At 42.6% G+C, this 17,160-nt stretch overlaps 1 protein-coding gene across 7 annotated transcripts in view; it reads left to right on the top strand.

Moving 5' to 3' along the window:
- Nucleotides 1–17,160, top strand: part of CBFA2T2 (CBFA2/RUNX1 partner transcriptional co-repressor 2) — a 129,948-nt gene that overhangs the window by 66,327 nt on the left and 46,461 nt on the right. For all 7 annotated transcript variants that reach the window (XM_043526763.1, XM_043526762.1, XM_037915442.2 and 4 more), the window contains 6 exons: nt 5,368–5,511; nt 9,459–9,700; nt 12,414–12,503; nt 13,515–13,696; nt 14,508–14,761; nt 15,475–15,560. In XM_043526763.1, coding sequence (XP_043382698.1) covers nt 5,368–5,511; nt 9,459–9,700; nt 12,414–12,503; nt 13,515–13,696; nt 14,508–14,761; nt 15,475–15,560 — 998 coding nt within the window. The remainder of the gene's footprint in view (nt 1–5,367; nt 5,512–9,458; nt 9,701–12,413; nt 12,504–13,514; nt 13,697–14,507; nt 14,762–15,474; nt 15,561–17,160) is intronic.

Below are 17,160 nucleotides of genomic sequence, written 5' to 3'. Positions count from 1 at the left end.
CTTGACATTGGCAGGAATATTCTCTTGTTCATTCAGCGCATCTTCATTAACCAGTCAACATTTGCTATCTCTGGATGTGAAGTCAACACAAGTCGTCAAAAAATTGTGATGTTTGGCAGCTTGATGGCAAAAGCAGAGTGCTAAAAACATGTTCAATCTGTGTCCTGCAGGCAGTGTTTGGAAAATAGCGACACAGAATTCATACATGTTTCTAAAATAGATCCAATCAGCACCTTCAGACCAAACCATGTCAGCTAACATTCCCACATGAGACAAGGAACAGCGAGTTTGATAGCTTTGTAAAGGAGCAGGAGTTAGCACTGAAGTTTGTCTGGAATTTTGGAAGGAAGCCTGTTTGAAGTATAACAGATTAAGATGTCCAATTTAGGAAGTGATGCTAAATGGACGTTCTGAGTAGTCAAGCTATCAAATGCAACTGCTTTTCTTAAAGGGGGGCTGCAAGAACAAAGGCAGGTTTGGAAGAAGAACTTCAGTTTGCCAGTGTTGTCTTGTTTGGTGCTTCTTGTGAGCTTTGTACATCAGGGAGCTGAAAAGCATCCTAACTTGGATGTGCATTGGGACTGAGCGCATGTCCCACTTCCTGCCTCCAAACATGCACTTGATTCTATTCAACATGATTTCAGACAACTGGCAAATTCTATGACTTGCACTCAGTTTGAACAGCCACTGGGTGTCCCTTCTCCCTAACCACAACTGGAGATCAGCAGCTGGAGACTGAATTAAAATCCTGTCATTGATGAACCATCAAACCTTCCTAAACAGTTCAGTGTGAGAAGAAAGCAATGTTCCTTCAGCCCTTGATGGGAGAGCTGACCTCCTCATCAGTGTCTGCACTGCCCCATTTTAGCTCATTTTTCTCTGTGTGAAGTTGAGTAAAAACCCATATTATTCCCATTAAAGGGATATGCAAAATCAGAATGTTTAGAAGACAGATATGTCCTTATCTGGGTTACAACCACCACAATCCAGTAATAGAAAGCTTGTGAAATCTAACAGCGATGCTTGTTTTTTGTATTTCTCTCATGGTGAGCCATGAAAATAAGCCACTTGATTTCTTGTGAGTTTTGGCTTTCAGGTTCTTATGCACTGCCACAGAGCAATGCAGTGTTTCGCAAGTTATTACAAGTGCATGGGATTGTTTATTGGAGGTTGAGGGGGTGGGAATTCCATTGAACTTTTATTATAACTGACAGTGGCAATATTTCTGCTTGGGCTTTGTTTAAAAAAACCAACCAAACAACACTTTATTTTTAAAAATGTGCCCTTGGTAGTGTTTTGACAGTATGCTTAATATGTCCTGCAAATGGTTTGGAAAGAGAGATCATCGAAGTCAAGGTTCCATTCCATGCTCTAGTGAGATCGTATGTCTCGTGTTTTGTTCCCCATATGCAGTTGTGGGAACAGGTTTCACAGGAAGGGGGTGAAGAAAACAGAGTATGAAAGGGGTACTGTGCATATGTTTGCATGTGAGCCGTCTTGTTGGAGATAAAGGCAGGAGAGAATATTGAATTTTGTAAAGCTGGAACAGGAAGAACAATTTACAGTGAATGACATTTATCAAATTTAGCTTCTTTTCTGTTTGTGAATTATCCTGCCAGTCGATTATAATTTCCATGAGTTAGCTCACTGTTTGCATTTATTCAAATGATTTGTGCAAACATATTTCAGTTGCTGGGTAGCTCACAAACTATGGAGTAAAAGTATTGGATGTTTAAAGTTAGAACTGTTTTGACTGAACGCTGTAGATCCCATGGTGTGTTTCTGTTCCCTGAACAGATGAGTGCAACTCTTAGCATGACGTTTCTGGTGTGAATACTTTTGGATTGCAAATTCAAAATTTGTTCTCTGTGAATATTCTGGAATGCTTGTCTGATTCGCTGTTGGTTCTCTCCCTCCTCTCCCCCCCCCCAAATTTTCTGTCAATAAACTTATTTGCTAGAGTATTTGCAGGAAGTGAACACACAGGAAAGATGGACACATTCAGTATGAATTAATGTAAAAGTGTGAACGAACACTTGCATACAGAAGTGTACAGTATATGGCCAGTGTCTTGAATAATCTCTCTGATCGCTTTCTTGGCGGATGGGAAGCTGAGATTTGAACAAAAAATTTCTGATGTGAAACAGGGTTTATATAAACTAAAAGACACACCTGCTGCTATATAATACTTTAGAACTGCAGATTTGATTTGATTTGATTTTTAATTGTGAGCGATCCCAAATCCATTGAAATGGAGAGAGTTTCTTAATTGCTTGAGTATGGGGGTTTTACTTTATAGTTATCTCTGCTCACGCTGCCAATGTCACCTCTCTAATCTCACAGAGAGGGAGATTGTTGGAATGCAAGATCCATTAGTTACCTTGCTGACCTTAAGGATAATTTTCCACAAGGAGAATAAAGGAGAAACCTGTGGTCTGGTGTATGCAGGAAAAACAGGTGCTTATGACTTGCCTAGGGGATTTCAGGCCATTTTTTGGCGATAGTGCCAAGTGCTTGGTGCAGAAGGGCTCTGGCACCAGGTTGTTCCTTCTATGCTTTCACAAACCAGCACCTTTGCTGAGGAGAACAGATTGTTGCCATAAACTGCAAAGCAGCAGGTTTTGTGATTATAATTCAGTGAAAAACTTCTCAGTTCAATCAGTTTCCTTTTTTTAAAAATAGGATTGTTCCACGCAGAGTTTAAGCCCTGGTAGAACTGTGTTCTTTAGTGCTGATTGATAACTTGCAAAAATGACATCACTATGTAGTATTTAGTATTTATACAGCACCTAAAGTGAGTTAAGCACAGCTCTCAGTGGGCAGTTCCTTATTAAGTCTCTCTCAATAGCTTCCATCTCCAGTCTAGAGAGGTGTAGTTGGACACAGGTCTGGGAGCCAGGAATTTCTGAGTTCTAATTCAGAATTGGAAACTGATTCCTTCCAGGGCTTTAGAAAAGTCACTTCACCTCTGTTAGTTTTTTCCGGTTGTAAAAATGTGTGTGCTTCTTACCTCTACTGATGGTTAATGCTTTGAAGATGAGAAGGGCTGTTCTAGCGCTAAGTATTATTTGATGTTTCTAATCAGCCCCAGAGGTCTACGTGGGTCCTTTCTGCCTTTTAAGTCCTCGCTAGTAATACAGATTATGCTATCAGAAGCTCACGGACCATTCTCTTGTTGCTGCACATGGCGGAATGGATTCCAGCTTGCTCTGCAGTGCTGATAGAAGTTAGATTTGTTTTTTGGCAGTGAAGGAGCTGTGAGTAGCAATTTGCTGTTTTTCTGTCGTGCCTTCCTAACATAAACATGCACTGAACTCTCTGGTGGGCTTGTTAGACAGGAAAATGCTTCATTATATATAAACAAAAAGCTGCCCAGCCCTCCTTCATGACAAGGGAAATGCCCCATGTGCCGTCTCACCTTTCAAAGTTCCAGAATGCTTTTTCCTTTGCCCATAGCCAATCAGCATTGAAGGCAGTTAGTTTCAGCTGTTATAAAGGTATCCAAGCAGCTGAAGTTTTTTTGTCTTACACTAGAAAGAATCCAAACTTTTCAGTCAACGCTTCTGGAGGCATTTCAGTGCATTGCTTGTGGGCTGTGTTGAATTCCAGCTTATGCCAAGTGGTGAAGGTTGAAACATGTCTAACTGCTACGCTCTCCTCCAGGCCTTTGGCAGCCTTGCTGAAAAAGCAGGTGGTCTGCAACCATGGTTCCCTTTGGGTTCTCACACACTGCATACAACACACAGAAGTGAAAGACAACTGTCAGTTCCTTCCTTCCCTTGCTCCCTTCCCTCCCCGTCCCTGGCCAAAAAAAAAAAAAAAAAAAGTACCAGAGCCCAGATGGATGTGCTGGAAATCTTTCAACGATTTTAGGAAGGGCATGCTACCACATCGTCACAACAAGTTCAGGAACTAATCAGATGAGACAGGCATCGGTTTCAGGAGCAGAAAGTGGTCAGCACATTGTTGAGGGGGATGATCTGGATCACGTTGTCTCACATTACTCCTTTTGGGTCACACACTTATGGATGAGCTGCATGCCAGTGTCATCAGAGCAGCAACAATAAGCATCCATGGTCTCTGAATAATATGCTGGCGGGTTTATCGGCTCTTAGTAAAGCAGTCGTGCTTTGGAGACACTTGAGCTTTGTCTTTTTCTGCAGGAAAGTGGAGAGCTATCTCAATATCAAATCCTAGTGGAAACAAGAAACAGAGTTTTTATTGATGTAACTAGTTGAGCTCAACCCTAGAGCCCTCCACCTGGGGTTGATCTCGACTAGCTATATCAAGATTAAAAACTATGGTGTCATGTCTCCACTAGGATTTAACAAAGAGTTAACTGTCCCACCTTTTTTGCAATGAAGACATGGCCTTAAAGGTGAAGTGGGATGATGATTTATAAAAACTAATAGTTTTAAGAACCCAAATCCTTAGGAAAATACTGTACTGTATGTGCATCCGTACATTTTATAGTCTTGATTTTCAGTGCCCACATAAGTACTCATCTATTCAGATGTAGTTATCTGAATGTTCACACATCCTTCCTTTTCTGTGTGCTCGGGTAGCCCTGTATTTCTACAAGGGTGCACAGCCCGTGTTGTTCACAGAAGGGAGGTGTTCATTTGACACCTGCAAACCCACACCTGCTGGGGCACTGAATATCAAACCCTGAAACAAAAGAGCTTTACAAATGTCTCCTTTACTTACCTGTCAAAGCCAGAGTTTGTTTTTTCCACCAGCCACCTGTTGGCATCACAGGCGCCTTGTAAAGAATGTAACTCTGCCTTGCGTTGTGTGATGGTGGTTCCCCAGAGCTATGTGCCTGACCTCAGGTTTTAATGAGGGGTGGAGATGTGAAAGTCTTTCATTTTCACCTGCCTTCTTTCAAACTCATTGGGCTCTTGTATTCTATGGGTGTGATTTTCAAAAGTGTCTAAGGGACGTAGCAGCATAAATCGTACAGACTTTCAATGGGACTTGTGCTCGTGAGTCACTTCTCAAAATCCCACCCATGTATCTACAGTTTGCTGGCAGGAGTAGGCCGGCATTGCCAGGCAGGCTGGTTACTTTTGGAAAGATTTAACAAACAACCAAACAAAAAACTTTGGAACAGTGTGTGTGAATGTGTGCGCGTGTGATCAGTCCAGACTGTAGTGTGCGCCATATCAGTATCCTGCCTGCAGAGGTTTTAACCTGTTCTATTCAGGTTCTCACACCACCCTCATCACTGCAGTATCTGAGCACCTTGCTTTCTCTCCTTCTGCCCCGCAGCGTTGTGAGTTCAGAGGAATGATTTGGTGTGGGGCTGGGGTGTGTGTGGTTTTGACCTTCAGTGAGCTTTAAACTCTCTTTTTCTTCTCTTACCAGTTGCTAGTGAGAAGAGGGTGCCAGTGATGCCTGGATCGCCTGTGGAAGTGAAGATACAGTCAAGATCTTCTCCTCCAAGCATGCCACCACTGCCACCTGTGAACCCAGGCGGACCCCGGCCAGTGTCATTCACTCCTACAGCATGTAAGGCTTGTCTGTACCTGGGTCTGATCTGATGTTAGGAAACTGCTTTTCCCCTTGAATTTTCAACAAGACTCTTAATCTTGATGTGGGGGAAACATTCAGTTTTTAAAAATTGCTGCCAATATTGCAGCTGTTTTTGTGTGCTGATACCCGGACTAGAGAGTGAGTTGTGCATCGTAGAGGTAGCGAAGAACTGGGAGGGGGGATTGAATCTCTCCTACCAGGTAGTTTATCCAGTGCCTCTCCCTACTGCTGCAGAATTGTTCACTACGGTACACTGACTCAAATACAGAAGTGCTTTTTCCAGATTAGTTTTAAAGAAGACCAGTGCTGGCGCTCACACTGCTTCCCTTGGGAGATTAGTCCACGGGTTGATGTATCTCACTGCCAGGAAGGTCTCATAGCTCCTCCTTATTCACCCCAAATCATCTCTCTCCATTTCAGTTATTTATACCCTTCCAATAAGGGTTGACTTTCATTGCCCCTCCTCTACATAATTCAGTCCTCCATACCCCTGCTCTGTTTGGTTGCTGTTCCAGCTACTCCCTCTAGTTTTTCTTTCTGGTAGTGTGATGCCTAGAAATAACACTCTTCTACCTGCAGTAGCACCAGTACAGTACAGAGGGGTATTTCCCTTTCTGCTCCCTCATGCCTCACTTGTGCAGTCCAAAGGAACTTGGACTTCTTTGCTCCCATTATGACATTGCAAACTTGTATCCAATTTACTAGTCGCTATCTTCCCAAAGTCTTTCTCAGTGTTACAGCTTTCCACTTTTCTTCCTTCCATGTAACAGCTGAGGTAAGGGTTATCTTTCCCCAGATGCATGAGGTGCGTTTTTTTTTTAGAAGGTTGATTCTCCTCACTGTTTTCTGCCCACACTTCTCATCTCTCTAGCTACCTGTGTATTATTTTACTCCCCTCACTGATGTTTCCAGCCCCGCACAATTTAGTGTCATCTATGAATTTCACTTACCACTTAACCTCCCTGCCAGAATGCTTAATTAGATATTCCAGAATACTTCTCACTGGGCTACCACATCAGACTTTCCCTTGCCCTCATCTTTGATACATTGGTTTTTTTATGGCATCCTAGTTTATGGTTATTCAGTCTTATCTAAACCATTTTGAATTAATTTTTCAAGTAAGGTTATGAATCACACAGTCTCAGATGTTTTACTAAAATCCTACTGGGGTTTGGTCATTCGCTAACTTAGCTTTTACTGTAATTGCAATGAAGTAAGTCTGGTGAGGATTAGTCTCATTATTTATATTCCAGTAGTTTTTAAAGGCCCCAGCCAATGTCAAGGCCTCTTTGTGCTCGGCTCTGTACATACGCTATAATAATCTGACCCCAAAGAACTGATCATCTAAACCGAACAGGCAGACAAAAGATCTTGCGGGAAAGACTTGTCTGACTTCACCTAGCAGGTCAATAACAAGGCTAGGAATAGAACATGGATCTCCCATTCGAGTGTCCTAGCCAGTAGGCCATGCTACGTCCCTTGCTTCTTACTTATGGTTTGTTTTTTTTAATGGTTAGTTATTGCATTTTTTTTTTTTACTACGAATAGATGTTAATTATGGGGAAATAATTGCCAGGATCCTCCTCCTTGAAATTCATTAAGACATTTGCTTTTATCCAGTCTTCTAGTACTGTCCCAAATACTTCTCTTGGATTCATCATGCATGCTAATATCATGTAATGCCTGTCATCTAGTTTGGCTTCTTTGAAAGTGTTTAAATGTTCCATAGATTCCTTTACTTTTTATTTTTTAAATAGAAAAATACATTTTTTAAAAAACATTCAGATCTTCCTTACCCGTAATAATGACACACACAACTCAAAAGCTCATCTTTATTTTTCTTTGCAGGTCACCTTTAAAACAAGAGCTCAGCATGTTGTCATTCATTTCATTCCTTCTTCCTTTATTAATGGACCTACCTTCCATCTAGCAGTACTTTCCCTCTGTAGCAGCCCTTTCGCCCCTTTCATTAACATGAGCAAGCTTTGATATTTTTTTTTCTGCCCTTATCTTTCCTGTGAATCTGTAACTGACTCTGGTTATTCTTCTTCGGTTGTCTCCCCGCTTCTCCACTGCCACGACAGGTGTGTGGAGCTTTTATAACCTCAGATCTCTGAGCAGCCCTTGAGCGGTTTAACTGCCCTAATCCTTCCCTTCCCATCATTTGAAAAGGTCTCACTAGGGTAGTCTTTTGAAGTTGAAAGGCTCTCATTTTAAGAGAACACAATAATTTTATATAATTCTTATTAAACTACCGTAGTTTTCACAATACTAAGTTTATAAATAATTTTTCCATGCTGTTTCTCATGGTCCAATTTGGTAAATATTGCTGGATTTCCCTGTTCTTTAAATGAAGATGAAGTGGTCATATCTGTTTTTCTTGAACAGCCATGTCAACTCTCTGTTTCTCTCTCTGCATGCATGTGTACATGTGCATGCATCAGCATCCCAGAAAGACAGCATAGTCCTGGGCATTCTTTCTGCAGTGCTGCTCCAAACAGTGCCCCTTAAAAGAGGACTTGTAATATTTTTATACTCTTTGGGGCCTGATCCTGTATTACTTCCTCAGCCGAAACTCCCAGTGACTATAGTGGGTTTTGGGGTACGAGGAGTCCAGAATTGGGGCCATAATTTTGAAACAGTGGATTGACTTAAAATATATTTTGAATATGATGTACTTTTCCACTCTGCAGTTCATGGTTTGGATCGCATTAGGGCCTGAATCATATGCCTGCTTTAAACGTTTCCCAGACAGGACCTCAGATTGCACAAGAGCTGTATCGGGATCTGAACAATTTTTCAAATCCCTCCTGAAGCCCCTAAACGTCAGCAGCTTAGTCTAATTTAGTCAGAAAGCATGTTGAAATAGACTAACAAACTTACCAACATGATCAGATCAAAAACACCAGACACTGGCAAAACTGAGGCCGATGTAAATTTCCTGGGGAGAGGCATGGCCCTGATCCTGCAGCGGGATCCGCCTGGATGGACCTTTACACCTCAACAAAGGCCTCTTGATGTCCGCAGTACTGCATGTGGGTGCAAACATCGGTGCTGTCAGATGCTTGGCAGGACTCAGGACTAAGTGAACAAAATTGATTTACCTTGAATTTGTCAATTTTTAAGGCCAGAAAGGACCATTGCAATCATTTAATGCAGGCCAGAGAATGTCACCCAGAAATTCTGGAATTCAGCCCATAATTTCTGGGTGAGTTAAAGCATATCTAAGCTCTTGATCTATATGTGAGACACTGTTCTGCCTTACGCTGTTAAACTTTATGAAGCTCAGCTCCCCGAGAGCTATCACAACCATAGGTATTTATTTAGAAAGCATTTGTTTTTAACCCTAATTGTTAGTAATGATTTCATGTCTTTGGAAGTTAAGATAGGTCTTTGGAGTCTATTAAAGTCCATGCTCTAAATTTCAATAGGATTCAGATGAGAAAAACATTTTAAAAAACAGCTGACAGGTAGGTTTAAAAAAGAAACTATGGACAGCTGATCTGGCCTGCAAACTTTTACAGCTGGTCTACAAGTGGCTGAATAGTTAAACTTCGGTATCGGAACAGAGCCAGAAATGGAAAAGTTAGAGTGCTGAAAAGTAATGGGTATAAATGCCATTCAACAAAGCTGTGCCTGCATCCTTGTGTTTGAGTACATCAGCAGGAAATGTCCTGTGTTTTCATGAGCACTTAGAGAAACAGGTACAGAGGTCGAGGAAATAGACCCATTGTGGCCATTTTAACATGGTATTTTTGCTTTAACCCACAATTCTGGGGTGCTCTGCTCTGTTTCTAGTCAGTTTTCTTTTCTGAGTCTCTCGAACCAGCATGGAATTGTTGTATGCCCCGTTTGGGTATTTCTACAGTCTGTTACAGCAGTGGTCACTTATGCTTACGTTTTGGTTTGGTTCTTCATTTCAGTGCCCAATGGGATTAACCATTCTCCCCCAACGCTGAATGGGGCACCCTCTCCACCCCAGAGATTCAGCAATGGTCCTGCCTCGTCATCTTCGTCCTCACTGACCAATCAGCAACTCCCAGCAACCTGTGGGGCCCGGCAGCTCAGCAAACTCAAGCGCTTCCTTACCACTCTTCAGCAGTTTGGCAATGACATTTCACCAGAGATCGGGGAGAAGGTCCGGACCCTCGTCCTAGCACTAGTGGTAAGCACTAACAAATGGAGTCCTGGAAGCCACTCAAGACTAAAGCCTCTCAAATGGCCTTTGGGGCTTTTCTGGTGGGCGAGAGCTCTGCTAATGATGGGAACCTGGCAGCCGACATGTGTATATATTGCACAATACTATGCATTTGTGGCTTATGGGAAAGCTATTTACCAAGCAAGTCTAAACTTTGTATAATGTTTACCCTGTCTCATAACTTTTCTGTTTTTCATCATCTTCATTTGGCTTCAATAAGCTGTTGGACTCTCATCTGTATTTATCTTCAGCTACTAGCTGGATGCCACTAAGCTCCATGAAATCCAGAGGGGCTTGGGCTAAAAATCCTACCTTACAAATCACAGGCCTGTTCTGTTTTTCTTCCTAACTGAAAGGAGAGTAGCAGGTCTGATGTTTTTTCAAAACAGTAATTTCCTATGATATAAATCTTCTGCAAAAGGGTCCTGAACATGCTCTCCTCAGCCTTCTCTTGCAGATAGAGCTTCCTTGCAACTGAGAAGTGCATGTTATTTTTTTGCTAGATAAACGGTCTCCTGCTCATGTCTTGTTGTAACCCTCTGGAACATGAAGAATTCCTAATTTTCCTGACTCTGGCTGCTGATGGATTTTGCTCTAATCTGCTTCCAAACGAAGGAAATGCCAGTTTGACACACCATTTGTTAAATACTGTCATGGCTTCAGTGTGGTCAAACTTAATATTTCCTTGCTGCGTGAGGCAGTGTGGTCTAAAGGAATGTGCAGAGGGGAGAGAGAGTCAGGAACTCACAAGTTCAGGCTCTGCCACTGACTTGTTGTATGGCCTTGGGGAAAACCGATAATGTTTCCCTGCTTCGCGGGGCTGTGGTGAGAGTGGATTGATGTTTGGTGCGGTGCTCTGAAAAAGTGGTGATGTAAGTGCTAGGTCTGATCTATACAGGCCACCATGATATTTTCTGTAACTGTTCAGTATGTGGCTGACTGGTTGAATGCATAAGCTCCTAAAGATATGGAGAGAGATCTCTGGCAAATCTTGGGGTCCTCTGGCTACCACTGTACAGGGATAGCTGCTGTAAATTCACTGATTCAGTCACTATTTTAGAAAAAGGTAAATTCTAAGCCTCCAGTGAGCGGAGAGACTCATGTCACGCAAAATGCTTCTGATGGGATACGTAGCAGAACACATGATGTGTATTAATGGCTGTTTACTCTTAATGCCAGGTTTGGGCTGCCCCGCATAATTTAATCCAGATACACTAGGAGAGCAAACGAAAATAGTGCTAAACTCTCGTAAGTGTTGAAAATTAGCCTTAGCAAATGAAGGCTGAACTTTCAGTGTCCTTCTTGTTCACATGTGTGCACGTACTTGCATGCACTATACAAATTTGTCAACACCTGTGCAGACTCTTTCAATGGTCTTAACACCTGGGTAAGTATTCGAATACAGTGCTGGTGCAAAACCCATGGCTTGGTCGATACACACCTGTGTGTGCATTAGGATTTGTATTTGTGCAAGTGTTAGAAATGGTTATAGTGCATGCAGGCTGTCCTAAATGTAAAGGGAAGGCTAACCACCTTTAAATCCCTCCTGGCCAGAGGAAAAAACCCTTTCACCGGTAAAGGGTTAAGAAGCTAAAGATAACGTCGCTGGCACCTGACCAAAATGACCAATGAGGAGACAAGATACTTTCAAAGCTGTGGGGGGGGGCAAAGGGTTCTCTCTGTCTGTTTTTTGTTTTTGCCCGGACCAGAGCAGGAATGCAGGTTAGAACTCCTGTAAAGGGCTAATAAGCAATCTAGTTAGATATGCGGTAGATTCTGTTTTGTTTAAATGGCTGATAAAATAAGCTGTGCTGAATGGAATGGATATTCCTGTTTTTATGTCTTTTTATAACTTAAGGTTTTGCCTAGAGGGATTCTCTATGTTTTCAATCTGATTACCCTGTAAGGTATTTACCATCCTGATTTTACAGAGGTGATTCTTTTCGTTTTTCTTCAATTAAAATTCTTCTTTTAAGAACCTAATTGCTTTTTCATTGTTCTTAAGATCCAAGGGTTTGGGTCTGTGTTCACCTATGCAAATTGGTGAGGATTTTTATCAAGCCTTCCCCAGGAAAGAGGGTGTAGGGTTTGGGAGGATTTTTTGGGGGGAAAGACGTTTCCAAGCGGGCTCTTTCCCTGTTATATATTTATTAGACACTTGGTGGTGGCAGCAATAAAGTCCAAGGGCAAAAGGTAAAATAGTTTGAACCTTGGGGAAGTTTTAACCTAAGCTGGTAAAAATAAGCTTAGGGGGGTTTTCATGCAGGTCCCCACATCTGTACCCTAGAGTTCAGAGTGGGAAAGGAACCTTGACACAGGCATTTTTACCTACAGAGTAGAAGTGATGGTCCCCAATTAGTGTTTCTTACCAATTTTTAAAAGCCACGTTCGAAATCACTATGATGCTTCCATGGAACTCAAGCACTTTCTATTGTATTTTAGGTTGTGGAGTATGTTTAATGGATTTGGAAAGTCTTTCAGTCATCCTCTGCAGCAGTGGACTGGTAGGCCAGTTAGGGGATAAGGTGCTGCTGACTAAAATCTGGTGCAAACGTTATTGATCCCACATGGCAAATAAAAAGGCTAACTTCAAGTTTCATTGGTTTCCTTCTTCACACAGAATTTATTTTAAGGACTAAACTATGCAGAAGATGGAGTTTCATTTTGTTTCTTTTTACAGAACTCTACAGTGACAATTGAGGAATTTCACTGCAAGCTCCAAGAGGCCACCAACTTCCCTCTTCGTCCCTTTGTGATTCCATTTCTGAAGGTGATGGTGAAACTGCAGGGTCTCGCTAATGTTTCACATGTTGAACCCAGCAGCCTGTGTTGTTTGGCAGCACTGCAATTGCTGGGAACCAGTAAACCGGAAGCTCATCAGAGCAATTACACTTAACGTCGCAGGAAGACGGTCCAGAATATACAGTCATGTTGACCTAATATGACCAGCTCAGAGGGAAAGTGTGACTTTGTCATGGACATCATTAAAGATCCTGTATTGTCCATTTCCTCTGGGCTGATTGCATCTGAAGATGATGACTGAACTTCCCGACACATTTCTTAGTATAATCTCATTTTTCCACACATTCTCTTTAACTCCAAGTATCATAATTTATTTCTTGTTTACTCCATAACTAGTTTCAGCGGACCAGCTGGGCATGTATTGAACAGAGGAAATACAAGTACTTAGGGAAGGGAGTTTCTGAGGTTTCAGAGAAATTATGCACTCCACCAAAACAAATAAGTAATTGATATGTAATGTTGAATGCTGTCATCTTTTCATTAGAGATGCACTAAAAGCGTAAAGCATATGTTCTAAATGTTTGTTTATACAGCAATCTGGGATAGCCCTAACAGCGTATTAGGATCTATAATGGCCTATCATGTCTATTTGTGTGTCAGAAAAATAAAACAGAACAAAATTCAGCAGTGATCTAATCAGGTCTTGCTTTCAGATTTTCAAGGCCCTGAAATAGACAAGATGCTGGAATCACAAGGAAGGTTATTGTGTAATATTTTGTTTCCTAACACAACTCGTTTCAGGCCCTCTCTAGTTCTCAAGAGAACAGTTTTTTCACATAAGCACATGTCACCTATACAAACATCATAAAATGCCTTTTTAGTGCACAGCAAGGCTATAGCACAGGCCCCGTTAATTTTAAACTGTGGACGCTAGTCATGCCATTTTGACAGATAATTGGAGTCAAGTAGACAGACGGAATCAACACTGCTGTCAGACTTTACAAACCAAAACTGCAATGCAGTGCAACCTGTTTTCCAGGCCAACCTTCCCTTGCTGCAGAGGGAGCTGCTGCACTGTGCCCGGGCTGCCAAGCAAACTCCTTCCCAGTACCTGGCCCAGCATGAGCACATCCTGCTGAACACAAACACCACATCCCCGGCCGACTCCTCTGAGCTGCTGATGGAGGTGAATGGAAATGGGAAGAGACATAGTCCAGACAGGTAAAGGGAACTGCATGTTCAATTCAGTTTTTAAGTGGTGGCCCTGTTCCTGGAGCAGTGAAGTCAAAGTGAAACCTAATACTGTTGGAAGATGTTGTTCTTGCCTTGTGTTAAGCCAAGTGGCCTGTTCAAACTCTCACTCACAGTTAATGACCTCTCTAATTCGCTCTCCGTGCTGTGTCCAACGTGGCTCCATAAAAATGCTCCAAGAGAATGGTGTGCTTGTGAGGACACTGCGCTGGGCTTCGCAGGGTTTTCTTCAGGCACTGATACGCTGTCAAGCAGAGTCTGCCTGAGAGTGCCTCGCTGGCTAGAAGCTAGCATGACGTCTTCAGTCTGGCCTAAAATGCAAGAGGTGGCTGTTCCCTGAGGCTTTCCCTGGAGGAGTGGAGTGCGTAGGGAATGGGAGGCTGTTCTGGAGGAGATACTGGGGGTCAGGGAGGGGTGTGTTTCAGAAGTCTATTTTAAGCTTTGCTAATTGTATTTTGGATACAGTTTTGTGTATAATTACATAGAATGTGCCTGGAGTTTAGAGAAGAGCAACTGGAAATAATCTACATTAACAGCTTCTTTTCTCTTCCCCCTCCTCCTCCCCCACCCCCACGTGGCAGTGTGTCCTGTAGTTGTGTTTTGGGTTTTTTCAAGTGTAATACATTTGTTTTGGCTTCCCAGCTTGTTCCTGCTCAGTTCTGCTGCTCAGAGTCCTGGTTTGAAATCTGTTTCTCTCTCTGGACAGCTGGGTTCATCTCTTTCCCTTTCTGAATATGTTCTTAGTGCTGACAGAAATCCACCTCTTTTGGCTTGTTTGCAGAAGAGAAGAAAATAGTTTTGAGAGAGACCCGCTCCCATCGGAGCCACCTGCCAAGAGAGTGTGCACCATTAGTCCAGCTCCGCGACACAGCCCTGCCCTGGCTCTACCCCTCATGAATCCTGCTGGGCAGTTCCATCCAACCCCACCTCCACTCCAGCACTACACCTTGGAAGACATCGCAACTTCCCACCTGTACAGAGACCCCAACAAGCTCTTGGAACAGAGGGATATGCGCGACAGACATAGCAATCTCGGTAAGAGAGCCCTGGCCCCTTCTCTGTCCCATATGTGATCTTGCCTGATCTGTCATACTAGGGCTGCTATGGAATGGTCCAGTACACAGCTGGGCAGCATACTGAGGAGATCCGCCAATAAAATGCACATTGCTGGAAATCGCTTTCTGTAGGCAGATGAACCTGGGGTGGGGGGAAGCAGGGCAGCTGTATCTAAACAACCAGTTGCAGGAGCTCTTTAGAATACAGTATAAGTGGAGCTATCTGCTGTCATCTGAGAGGTCCCTCTTGCTGTAGACAGTACAGGGATATGTCCTGCATTGCATTGGGGAGTGTGCCTCCCAGCACGCGTAGACAGACTTGTCTTAGCTCTGCGCAAGCTAGCGCACTGAAGTAGCAGGGTTTACACTGTAGCTTGGGCTAGCCACCAAAGCTTACCCCCAGAAGGTGTGGTGGGCTTGGACTCAGGTGACTAGCTGCAGTGTAGCCATGTTCCCAGAGACCAGTTTCATAGGAAGTACGTGCATTTGGGATTAAAGGGAAAAAATACTTGTTCAAATCAAGATTTTTCTCTTTTCCACGCCACTGCTCTTCACTATTGAAACATACATTTTTTCACTTTAACGAGCCTTATTTGTTATCCGCTGGCTGGAGCTACCAGACCACGATTTGAAAGTGGGGTAAAGTCTAATGGAAGAAAGTCTGGTCCTAATTTTGGGTGTAATTTATAACAGGTTTAAATGGCGGCTATCAGGATGAGCTCGTGGACCATCGCTTAACGGAGAGAGAGTGGGCTGATGAGTGGAAGCATCTTGATCACGTAAGGAACCTAAAAAAAAAAAAAAATCCTTTTCCAGCAACCAAACCACCAGCTGCTTCATTTTACTTGACTGTGTCATAGGTGGTGTCAAATCAGCATTTTCTGAGTGGCCTATTTTAGTGCACACTAAAAATGTTTTAAAACTGCTGCCGATTTTTCCCTAACAAGTCTCTGATATCCTGTGATAATCTGGGTTTTGGCTAAAACGGCACATCCTACGGATAAGGAAACAGCAGGAGGCAATATATTTTCATGGAAACTGCAGTGTAATGTAAAGACATGGTAATTCCTATTGCTAGTTAAAGAAGAACGAATACTTTTCTTGCTGCTGTTGATAATGCAATGTTAAATGAAGCTGGGGCACAGCTATCTTCTTGGGTCTGTTTGGAAATGAAGGGCTGATTGTGACATGGACAAGTGGCACAAACGTGTATCTTTGTGACAGCTGTCATCTTGGTTGGCACTGTGGGGATTGAACATGGGACCTCCAGAGCTACTGCAGCTTGAGCAAAAGTTCGGGAGCTGAGTCTGTAACAGACTCATACCCTCTGTGGGGCAGGCACAGGAGAATCTGTAACATACACCCACATATGGGTTACACCTGCACTTTGCAGGCACAAATGCGTGTGAGGCCTTACATTTGTTTATGACCTCAGTTAGTAACCATGGCACCTGCAAAACCAATTGGACCCAATGCTACCACTTGCATGCACGTACAGGTACAAGACTATTTCAAGGGTACATACAAATATTAGCATTTTAACAGGTGTTTCCGTCTGCAAAGTGCTGAGCAAATTGTGGGGTAATTTTGCATGTGCACAAGTGGAAGCTGGACAGAGACCTGGCTGGAAATTTACCCCAAAATACTGTTCATTCTTCTGATACTAATCCTGGATTCTGGGACTCTGTGAAGGCAACGAAAACTATTAAATTGATCCCTGCATAAAACATAATTGTGATAAAATTGTGTTGTGAGAGGGGAGATGATATCAAAGCATTTCCAAATTCTGCACAGCTGGGATATGGTTAGTTACTGACAACAGGGATTGTAGAAATCCATTTGCTGCAGAAAAATGCATAATTTGCATTTTTACAGAGAATCTTTAGTTTTTACATTTTGTGAAAAAATAAAAGCATATTACTTATTCACTAAATTTTACTGAAAGTAGCAGTGACACTTATTCCAGAAGTTCTCAAACAGGGGGTACGCCCACTGCGGGGGGGAGAGTCTGGAATGCATTCTGGTGTGAGAAGCTGCTGTCTGTGGCACTGCCTTCAGAGCTGGGAAGCTGGAGAGCAATTCTATTAATTTATTTTATTATAATGATTGATGGCTCTAGTAGGTTTTGAACTTGCTTAAAAATTGTAAATATATCACTAAAACATTGTGTTCAACTGATAACTTATGTATGGGGTTAGGGAGACTAAAGTTCAGTGTTTCATTTTAATCACAGAAAAATATGGATTTTTATGTTTTTTTTTATCGGAGAACTTTGGGGGTTTTTATAATGGAAAACTAGGATCCCTGCTGACAACTATCTGTTCCCTAAGGCAAGGTCAATCTAACTGGCTGATGGAGAATCCCTGGGTACACACCGCA

This window comes from Chelonia mydas, chromosome 13 (assembly GCF_015237465.2).
Source record: "Chelonia mydas isolate rCheMyd1 chromosome 13, rCheMyd1.pri.v2, whole genome shotgun sequence".
In the NCBI taxonomy this organism is placed as follows: Eukaryota; Metazoa; Chordata; order Testudines; family Cheloniidae; genus Chelonia; species Chelonia mydas.
This window is presented reverse-complemented; position numbering and strand designations above follow the sequence as displayed.